The sequence below is a fragment of the Leucopleurus acutus genome (genome assembly GCF_964270905.1).
Source record: "Leucopleurus acutus genome assembly, chromosome: 3".
NCBI classification, from domain to species: Eukaryota; Metazoa; Chordata; class Mammalia; order Artiodactyla; family Delphinidae; genus Leucopleurus; species Leucopleurus acutus.
In genome coordinates this window covers 14750786-14762099 of record NC_139145.1, presented here as the reverse complement: position 1 = coordinate 14762099, position 11314 = coordinate 14750786, and the positions used below count along the sequence as shown (strand labels likewise).

Below are 11314 nucleotides of genomic sequence, written 5' to 3'. Positions count from 1 at the left end.
TATGGCCTCTCCCGTTGCGGAGCACAGGCTCTGGACGCGCAGGCTCAGCGGCCATGGCTCACGGGCCCAGCTGCTCCGCAGCATGTGGGATCCTCCCGGACCGGGGCATGAACCTGTGTCCCCTGCATCGGCAGGCGGACTCCCAACCACTGCGCCACCAGGGAAGCCCTATATTAATGATTTAATGCTATGTGAAGTGTGGTAGATGAAATGCTCCTGGAATGTGATAAATCCAAGATAAGTTCTTATAACTGAAGGCAAAATGCATTTTCTACGTAATACTTCTATTTATGAATATAGGCCCCCTCTACTCTAAAACTTTTCTTTTGCATGATTTCAACCTCCTGTCCTACCAGAGCTGAAATTTCAACCATCAGAGTTAGATAAGACATTTTTTTTTCCTTATTCATTACAATTGAATCGTTTGGCAAAGAGACTTTTTTAATACATGAAGCAATTTAATTTATCTTTAGTAGTTTAGATAAATAAGTAAAAAGATTTCTAGGCACCCTCTCTTAAAATTAAGGAAAGGAAACAAATTAACTCAATAAATACAATAAAGTTTTTCTATTTTCCAAATTTTCAACCAGCTACAATACAATAAAATGAATTATTTTATTAGAAAATATAACTGTTCAAAGATTAAAAATAAATAAGTTGCCGCCACAAAATTGCAACATAATATACAGTTAACTCATTCTGTTCTGGTCAGTTAAGAGAAAGATGGCAGGAGGAATGATACAGTCAAAAGTAACCAAAAAGGGGGGGGGGGGCCAAGATATGAGGGAAAGGAGAGCTAGAGCAAAAAGAGAAAAAGAAAGAAAAAGTGCTTTATTGAATGAGTTAGTTACGGTCACCAAGAGGAACACATCCTCTGACTGAGGCACTATGGTGAGACCTGTGTTGTTTGATGATTTTATTGCCCTGGTGTCTTCAACCCAGAGGTAAAGGAGATGCTCACATCCTCTAGGCAAAGGCACCATCAGCAAGCTTCCACTCTTCCTCACTGGACCAGAAGAATCACAGTGTGGTGGTCTTAACCCTGCTGGAGGAGTATTCACTACCATTTATCCACACCTAGATGGCAGGGGAGGCAAAGAACCTTGGCGTCTGGCAGCCCTGCTTCCACCACTACCGAGCAGGCTCAAAGACAATGGTCAACTCAGGCTTTTCTTCTTGGAGTGTTTCTAACGCACGTTTTGTATCATAATTGAAATACATTCCACACAACCTGTAAAAGTAAATAGAGAAGCTTTGGATTGTACTCTTCAAATAAACACTTTCAGTTTTTGGCTTTAACAGTCTCATCTCCTCACTTAGCCTCACACTTCTAAGCTTTCCAATGCTGCACTTCATGCCTAATGTGGTTTCTGTGATATTCAATATTTTTAACCTTCGAGTTTGGAAATGTTTAAACATGTGCAAATATCAAGAGAATAGTATAATGAATCCCATTACCCATGTTTGACAGTTAACAGCTCATGGCCAATCTTGTTTCATCTATCATCCACCCACTCCTCACATCAGTGGATTATCTTAAACACAGCAGTTCATGCATCTATAAGTATTTCAATGTGTGAAACTAAATGCAGACTTTTAAAACATAACTGCAATGCCATTAGCACATCCAAAAAAGTTAACAATAATTTCTAAATATCAATATATGTCCAATCAGTGTTTAAATTTCCTCAACTGTCTGATAAAACTTTTATATTATGTTCATTTAATCAGGAGCCATATAAAGTCCACACATTGGGAATTCCCTGGCAATCCAGTGGTTAAGACTTGGTGCTTTCACTGCCATGGCCCAGGTTCAATTGCTGGTGGGGGAACTAAGATCCTGAAAGTTGCACAATGCAGCCAAAAAGAAAAGGTCCACACATTGTAATTGCTTGGTATGCCTCTCAAGTCTTCTTTGATATCAGTTCTTCCTCCTTCTCTTTTTTTAAATTTCCCTTGCAACTTAACTAAGAAATCATACCATTTGTCCTGAATCATTTCTAATAATCTTGATTTGGTTGTGTTATGGACTGTTTGTGTTCCTTCAAAATTCATATGTTAAAGCCCTAACCCTCAATGTGATGGTATTTGGATATGAGGTCTTTGGGAGGTAATGAGGGTTAGATGAGGTCATGGGGGTGGGTCCTCATGATGGGATTAGTGCCCTTATAATAAGAGATACCACAGCACACACTCTCTGTCTCTCTCTCTCTCTCTCTCTCTCTCTCTCTCTCTCTCTGTGTGTGTACACATGAGGACACAACAAGCCCAGAAGAGAGCTCTCATCAGAAACCAAATCAGCCAGCACCATGATCCTGGATGTTCCAGCTGCCAGAACTGTGAGAAATAAATGTCTATGATTTGTTTAAGGCACCTAGTCTATGCTATTTTGTTATGGCAACCTGAGCTCACAAGACAGGTTGACTGCATCCCTGGATTCCCCAGTCTATTTTGAGCCTGTCCCTTATCTCCAGAGTGTCCTTCAGGGCTAGGTCAATTAGCCCACATACAGCAACGTCCCCAGCCTCATCCTGACCAATAATTCCTTTTGTTCCTATTTCTCTTAGCTCTAGAAATGGCTTTTCTTGCAAGAAACATGCTCCACTCTGTCCACACAAGGATACAACGCTGATCTGAACTACTGTTTATTCAAACCTGTATTCCAATTGGTTCTCAGCCTTGAGGCCATGGACAAGGACAGAAATTTCTGGGCTAACAGAATTTATAAACTAGGGGTAAGATATAGATGATAAATAAACAAGAAAATGATATAGCATGTATTATGATGGTCAACGCTATGGAGGAAAATAAACAGAGAAGAGGAAAGGCATGCTGGGCTGTTATTTTCAGTAGGATGGGTACAGTCAGACTCACAGAGAAAACCCTGAGCAGAGAATTTAATGATGCACAGGAATAAGGCATGTGGATATCAAAGGGGGGAAGTTCCAGGCAGAGGGAACTGCAAGTGCATAGTTTCGGAGGTGACAGTGTTTTTCGAAATAGCAAGGAAACCAGTGTGCGTGGAGCAGAAGGAACTAGCGTTAGAAGATGACTTTGCAAAAACAGCAGGAGCCAGATCACATGGGGCCTTAGACACTGCCATGAGTTTGTGGCTCTTACTTTGTGATAGAAGCATGTTGGTCGGAGTGATATGCTCTGATGTTTTAGCTACACCCTCCATCTGCAATGGTAGATGCAGAGTAGCCTGACAGAATGCTACCAGGACAGTCCAGACAAGAGGTGACGATGGTTTGAACTAGGGTAGGAGCCATGAAGCTGGCAAAAGTGGTCAATGAGTGGGCATGCTGTGAAAGCAGAGTTAACAGGACATGCCAGTGGATTGGATATGTGCATAAGGAAAAAGATGTGTCAAAGATGACACCAGGATTGTTTTGACCTGAACATTCAGACTGAGTTACCATTGACTGAGATAGGGAAGAAGCAGATTTTAGACAGAAGGGAACAGCACAGGTTTGGATTTGGACATGTGAAATTTGGGAGGCTTATTAGACATCCAAGTAGAAAGGTGAGACAAGCATTTGAACATGGAATTCATGGAGATATGAACTGGGGGGAGGGGAACAGCACATATATGATAAAACCAGAAGACTAGACTGTGATGTAAACAAGGGAGAAAGTGTAAAGGAGAAAACTTAACCCAGTGATTGAGTCCTGGGGATTGAGTATGTAAAGGTCAGAATGATGAAAGGATGCCAGAGGAGACTGAGCAGAAACAGCCAATGTAGTAGGAGAAAATCCAGAGGAAAGTGTGTTGACCCTAAAACCAAGTGAAAGAAATGTCTTTAGTGGAGACTGTGATCATCAGAGCTGACAGAACTTATGAAACTAATTAGGAAGCTTTTACTAGCGAGGTAATGTGTACCTCAGTGGTATCATTGATGATGGAAAGGAGCCAACGGTCCCAACACCCTGAAGACAGGCCAAAGTTTATGGAATTTCTAATCTTGATGTTTCTGGAGCACTTTCTATTTAGAAATTCTCTGAAACAAGACCAACAACACCCCTACTACGCAAGGACCTTTGCAATAAGGATGACCCATGGACAGGTCTAGTTCTACAAAGTATGAAATCTTGCACAGAAATACAATTCTCTTTGGCTATTTTTCATTGGGACTTGTGTTTCTTTCAGGAATATGGATGAAAGGTCTTTTCACACCCAGATGAACCTTGATTATTCTAAATGTCTGGATGAAATTGAATACATAGTTCATGACTCAATTATTGTATACATATATAAATCTGCAACTGGCCCAGGCCCAACCTCACCCAGAGTGCAAATGAAGCCAACTTGGATTTTGCAAACTGGCCAACTTTTCCTTAGCAATAGGAGCCCTGTCACACAAATCTCTACAGAGCACACTTACTTCAGGCATTTCAGGAGGCAGCCCTGCTGTTTCAGCACTTCACAGAGTAGCATGACCCCCAGATCACCCAGGTCATTGTTGCCTAGGCTCAACTTTCGCAGGCTCTGGTTAGAAGTCAGAAGTGTGGAAAGACCCCAGCAGCAGTGTGACGTGAGGCTGCAGTTGTCTAATCTGCAAGAAAGAAGGTGATTTCAAGAAAATGTCCCCTTAAATTATCCTCCACAGGTCTTCCAGATCTTAGCCTGCAATATTTCAAATGCAGGAAAGGCTCAGGATTAACAAGCTTGGAACTGCCTTATGTGCCAAGGGTTATCATTCTCTCCTCTTCAGATGAGAATATTTTTTCCAGTCTACTGGATTTTGTAGTTCAAATGATTAACAGCAGTTTACAAAATGATTTTTCCCAAGTTCTGTGTCTCCCCCCCAGATTTTCCTAAAACACTAGGGCCATACCACCCCCACTCTTTTGTGGTAGAGAGATTTATGGTGAAAGGAACTTCAGTATTTACCTTTACACCATCTAAAAGTACAGGTCCTCCTAGTCCCATAATCCTGTAAGAAGCCAAGCCCTAGGAAGACTCTCAGATATAGATGATCTCATCAACATTCCCCTCAACTATCCCCTTCCCTGTAGCCACCATGCATTCCCATCACTGTAATAAGCTCAGAGACTTACTCCAACACCTGAAGCTTGCAGTGGGCATGTAAGAGTCCCTTACAGAGTAGCTTGACCCCCACGTCTCCAAGAGCATTGCCCCGTAGGTAAAGGTGTGTGAGATTCTTGTTTGTGCTGAGCACCGAGCACAGAGCTACACAACCACCTGACGTAATGCCAGAATTCACCAACCTGTAGAAGGAACAGGGAGAAGAATCCTCAGTGCCCAGACTTCCTTGAACATTGCACAGCTGTCTCAACACAGGAACTTCATTTTATCTGAAAAACTTCATGCTTTAAGTTAAAGGCCAGCATCTTGGATATAATCTGAGGAGAGCAAGACTCTCTATCTCTTGCCCCATAAGAGAGACAAATGATTTCTTAGCAGATGCTTTCCTGGGATCAGCAGGAGAGACAGAGCAAAAGCAAACTGATCCGCATTCCCTCCACATTCCTCCTTCTTACACGTATTCCCTCTGACCATACATGTTCCTCACTACCACTTCTTCCAGAAAGACATCCCAGATTGTCTCTTACTAATAATTCTCATTATTATTATATTAACACTGCAGAGGCCTACCTTATTTGATTCTTATACCAAACCAAGCAAGGTGGCAGTGCAGCTGTAACTACTGAATATTTTCTACAGATTAGAAAGCTGAAGCTCATCAAATCATGTGTTGCTTTTAAGGTCAAAGAGAGAGTATTTGGTAGAGAGGGGACCCAGACTTACACCTTCTAGAGCCATCCCCTGCTCTATTGGCCCTTCTTTCCATTGCACACTAACTTCTGCCTTTTAAATGGCCTCTCAGAGTACAAAGCCCTAGGTTTGCATTATTTGCAGTGGAACTAAGATTTTTGATGTACTACTCTTGGGTCAAGTTGAGAATATACTATCACCTAACAAGAGCATAAGGGCTCTGAAATGGAGAGCTGTGTCGCTCCTGCCTAGAAGCTCAGAGAGTAATATACAGTATACAGAAAGTCACCTGTGCTAGGCCTTCAACAAAGCTTTGATTTAAGAATATCTCATGTGGTCACATTTCTTTCTTAACAATGATGTGTTTTTAAGTTCCAAGGTGCCTTAGAATCAGAAAAAATAGAAATACAGAAAGAAGTGGTTCAGACAGCATAGCATGAACAGATGACCAAAAGGAAACAGAAATAATTATCCATCCGCTAGTCTCCATCTTCCCAGTGAAGAATGAATCACAACAAAAAAGTAAGCAAGACAAAGAGGGAAATGAAGCCCAAGAGGGATGAACAAAAACAACTGAGTGGGTTATAGTAAGTTCTTCTTCCTAGCTAAGAAGAATCTTATCAGAGGATCTTCAGTGAACATGCAGAAGGGATTTTCAGGATTTCTGGCTGTCATAGACTGAATGTTTGTAGTCCCCCCTCCTCCAAATTTCATATGTTGAAATCTTAACTCTCAATGTGATGGTATTATTGGGTTGGCCACAAAGTTCATTTGGGTTCTTCTGTAACATCTTATGGAAAAATCCGAAAGAACTTTTTGGCCAATCCAATGGAATGTGGGGGCTTTAAGACGTGATTAGATCTTGAGGGTAGAATCCTCATGATGGGATTAGTGCCCTTTTAAAAGAGACCCCAGTGAGCTGCCTCCCCACTATCACCATGTGAGAACACAGCAAGAGTGGCTGTATGCAAGCCAAGAATAGAGTCCTCACCAGGAACCAGGTGATCTACAGGCACCTTGGTCTTGGATTTCCAGCCACCAGAACTGTGAGAAATAAATGTTTGTTGTTTGAGCCACCTAGTCTATGGTATTTTTGTTACTGCAGCCCAAATAGACCAAGACACTGGCAAAGATGAAGACCATTCCAGAAGACTAGAGATGGTCCCCAAAAAGGAAAAGAAAGAATATTTTGAAAGTTACAGAATAGTAAGATTTACTACTATTTCCAGAAAAGGGCTAAAAAGTATTAGGAACAGCTGTTTGAGGAGAAGTGAAGTGGCAGCAATTACAAGTAGATAGGGTGGTTTTGTTAAGAATAAGTCACATCGGGATTATCAAAATGTTGGTAACCACTGAGACTGAGTGATGAGTACATAGAGTACATAATGAAATGTTTAGAAAATCAAACAAGCAAGCCCTACCAACCAAACCACTAGATTAGAAGAATGTAACAAACATCATGTATCTTGGTTTCACCCAATCCATTCGACTCAGATCTACATTTACTGAACATAGATGTCTTTCCATGTACTATCTTGTTACTGATTTTTTTTAAAATTTACTAATGATATGTCTTATGTCACAAAAATGTCTCACAAAGAAAATTGAGGAAGAAGATTTAACATTTATTGAGTATCTACTAACTGCTCGGCTGTGTGATGATGACTTTAAATAGGATTACTTCATTGAATTATTACAAAACCAAGATGCACGTGTTGTTTTTATATCTATTTCTAAATAGAAAAACTGAGGATCAGAGAAATCAGTTGAAGAATAAGAAGGAGTTTTCTAGATGGTCAGTAGGAATGGGAGAGTAAGGGTAACCCTCAGGCAAAAGGAAAATGGTATACAAGGGTGAGGAAGGGTGAAAGAGTGGGCCAGGTTCTTAGAACTAAAACTTCAGTATGACTCAAAAGAGTGAAAGGTGTGGTAGGCAAGGGGGAAGAAGCAGCAATCTAGGGCTGATCAGGGATAGCCTTGTGTGCCAAGCTAAGATATACCAAATTTACCCTGATTTCAAAGAAGAACGTTTGAAGGTTTTTTGAGCGAAAGCCCAGTATTATCAAATTTGCATTTCAGAAAATTCCCTCTGTTGTTATGTAAAAGGAAGATGAGAGGCAGAGGAAATTGAAAGTAAACACAAGATTAGAATTAGCCTCTGTTTACTTGTCAGCTCTCTGGAAAGTCCCACTATTCAACAAGGCAGAATAGAGAGGACAAGAAAAAGGAGAGGGGTGGGAAAAAAGTTACAAGAAATAAAGAATTTTGCAAATGCTTAGTGTGTGATGCTTGTGTAATATTGTGGAAGGGGCAGGGGCAATATGCAGCCAGAGAGAAAGACCTAAAGTTCAAGAAAAGAAATGTTGGCTATACCTAACAAAATATAAAATGCCTAAAAGTTTTGCCTCATTAATTCCACTTGTAGGTATCTGTCTGAAAACAAATACACACACATAAAGTTGTATATATAAATATGCTTGCTGCAGAGTTATTTGTAATAGTGAAAAAGTAGAAACTCATCCAAAGGTTCATTATTCAATGAGCAGCTAAATATGTTACCATAATGTATAGTATAGAGCATTATGCCAAAATCTGTAGATCTGTATATACCAGCATGGCAATGTGTCCACAATAAATGAAAAAAGTAAATCATGGAAAAATGGTCTCATAATGATTCCAGTTTGGATAGACAGAGTGTTTGGGGTTGAATCATGTCCCCCAACATTTCATATGTTGAAGTCTTATCCCCCAGTACTTCAGCATATGACCTTATTTAGAAGTAGGGTCATCGAAGACGTAATTAGTTAAAATGAGGTCATTAAGGTAAGCCCTAACCCAATCTGACTGATATCCTTATAAAAGGGAGACATTTAAACTCAAAGATAGACACACACCAACGCAGTGACAACACCATGTGCAGATGAAGGCTAAGACTGAGGTGATACATCTACAAGCCAACGAATGTCAAAGATTGCTGGTAAACCACCAGAATCGGGAAGAGAAGTATGGAACATATTCTTCCTCACAGCTGTCAGAGGAACAAATCCTGCCGACACCTTGCTCTTGGACTTTTAGCCTCCATTACTAAGACAAAATAAATTTTGTTTGGAACATTTTAACAATAGCAGAACATTCTTCTCAAGTGCACATGAAACATTTTCTAGGATAGATCATATGTTAAGCCACAAAACAAGTCTTAGCAAATTCAAGAAGATTGAAATTATACCAAGTATCTTCTCAGACCACAATGGTATGAAACGAGAAATCAATAAGAGGAGGATAATTGAAAAACTCAAAAATACATGAAAATTAAACAATGCTCTTCTGAACAACCGATGGGTCAAAGAAAAATTATAGGGGCAATAAAATATCTTGAGTCAAAAAAAAATTAAAAACAACATACCAAAACTTATAGGATGCAGGAAAATCATTTCTATTGGGAAAGTTTCTAGCCATAAATGCATACATCAAGAAAATTGAAAGATCTTAATTAAACAACTAACTCTACACCTCAAGGAACTAGAAAAAGAGGAATAAACAAAGCCCAAAGTTAACAAAAAGAAGGAAATAAAAGATTACAGCAGGGCTTCCCTGGTGGCGCAGTGGTTGAGAGTCTGTCTGCCGATGCAGGGGACATGGGTTCGTGCCCCAGTCTGGGAAGATCCCACATGCCATGGAGCAGCTGGGCCTGTGAGCCATGGCCGCTGAACCCATGCATCTGGAGCCTGTGCTCCGCAACGGGAGAGGCCACAACAGTGAGAGGTCCACATACCACAAAAAAAAAAAAAAAAAAAAAAAGATTACAGCAGAAATAAGTAAAATAAAAAGTAGAAAAATAATAGAAAAAAATAACAAACTAAGAGTTGGACCTTTGAAAAGATAAAATTTACAAACCTTTAGCTAGAAACCTCCCCCCCCCAAAAAAAAGGAGAGAGAGAAAGAAAACACAAATCAATAAAATTATAACCCAAAGAGGAGACATTAAAACTGATATCACAAAAATACAAAAGATCATAAGAACTGCTATAAACAACTATAACAAACTGGACAACCTAGAAGAAATGGAAAAATTCTTAGAAACATACAAGCTACCAAGACTGAATCAGGAAGAAAAAGAAAATCTAACCAGATTAATTACTAGCAAGGAGATTGAATCAGAAAAAAAAAAAAAAAAAAAAACTCTGAGCAAAAAAAAGGTCCAGGACCAGATGGCTTCACTACTGAATTTTATTAAACATTTAAAGAAGAATTAACACCAATTCTCCACAGACTTTTCCAAACCTCAAAAAGGAGGGAACACTCCCTAACTCATTTTATGAGGCCAGCATTACCTTGATATCAGATAAGACACTATAAGAAAAGAAAACCAGAGACCAATTTCCTTGATGAATATAGATGTAAAAATTTTCAACAAAATACTAGTAAACTGAATTCAGCAGCACGTTATAAGAATCATGCAGGACTTCCCTGGTGGTCCAGTGGTTAAGAATCTGCCTGCCAATGCAGGGGACACGGGTCCAATCCCTGGTCCAGGAAGATCTCACATGCCGCGGGGCAACTAAGCCCGTGCACCACGACTACTGAGCCTGTGCTCTAGAGCCTGCGAGCTGCAACTACTGAGACCATGTGCCACAACTACTGAAGCCTGTGTGCCTAGAGCCTGTGCTCTGCAATAAGAGAAGCTACTACAATGAGAAGCCCACGCACTGCAATGAAGAGTAGCCCTTGCTCACTGCAACTAGAGAAAGCCCATGCGCAGCAATGAACACCCAGCACAGCCAAAAAAAAAAAAAAAAAAGAATCATGCAATATGATCAAGTGGAATTTATCTTTGGGATGTAAGGATAGTTCAGCATATGCAAATCCATCAACGTGATACATCACATTAATAAAATGAAATAAAAAATCACATGACCACCTCAGTAGATGCAGAAAAAGCATTTGACAAAATTCAACATCTGTTCATGATAAAAACCCTTAACAAATTAGGTATAGAAGGAACATACCCCATCATAATAAAGGCCATATATTACAAGCCCACAATTAACATCATACTCAACAGTGAAATTTTGAAAGCTTTTCTCTATAATCAGAAACATGACAAAAGTGCCCACCTTCCCCACTCCTATTCAACATAGTACTGAAATTCCTAGCAAGAGCAATCAGGCCAGAAAAAGAAATAAATGTATCAGAATTGGAAAGGAAGAAGTAAAATTGACTCTACAGATGACATGATTTTTATATAGAAAATTCTAAAGACTCAACCAAAAAACTGTTAGATCTAATGAATTCAGTAAAGTTGCAGGATACAAAATCAACATACAAATGTCAGTAACATTTCATGTAGCGTTGGTGGTATAGTGGTGAGCATAGCTGCCTTCCAAAAGCCAGTAGCATTTCTATACACTAATAACATTATATAAAAAAGAAATAAAGAAAACTATCCCATTTACAGTAGCATCAAAAACAATAAAATACTTAGGAATAAACTTAATGAAAGAGGTGAAAGATCTCTACACTGAAAACTATAAGACATGGGTGAAAGACATTTAAGAAGACACAAACAAACGGAAA

At 39.7% G+C, this 11314-nt stretch overlaps 1 protein-coding gene across 5 annotated transcripts in view; it reads right to left on the bottom strand.

The window, feature by feature from the left end:
• Positions 1 to 519: 519 nt before the first annotated feature.
• Positions 520 to 11314, bottom strand: part of NLRP3 (NLR family pyrin domain containing 3) — a 54606-nt gene continuing 43811 nt past the window's right edge. For all 5 annotated transcript variants that reach the window (XM_082836634.1, XM_082836636.1, XM_082836635.1 and 2 more), the window contains 3 exons: positions 5062 to 5232; positions 4386 to 4556; positions 520 to 1231 (listed from right to left, as the gene is read on the bottom strand). In XM_082836634.1, the coding sequence (XP_082692760.1) occupies positions 1132 to 1231; positions 4386 to 4556; positions 5062 to 5232 (442 nt within the window). In that variant the 3' untranslated portion in view covers positions 520 to 1131. The remainder of the gene's footprint in view (positions 1232 to 4385; positions 4557 to 5061; positions 5233 to 11314) is intronic.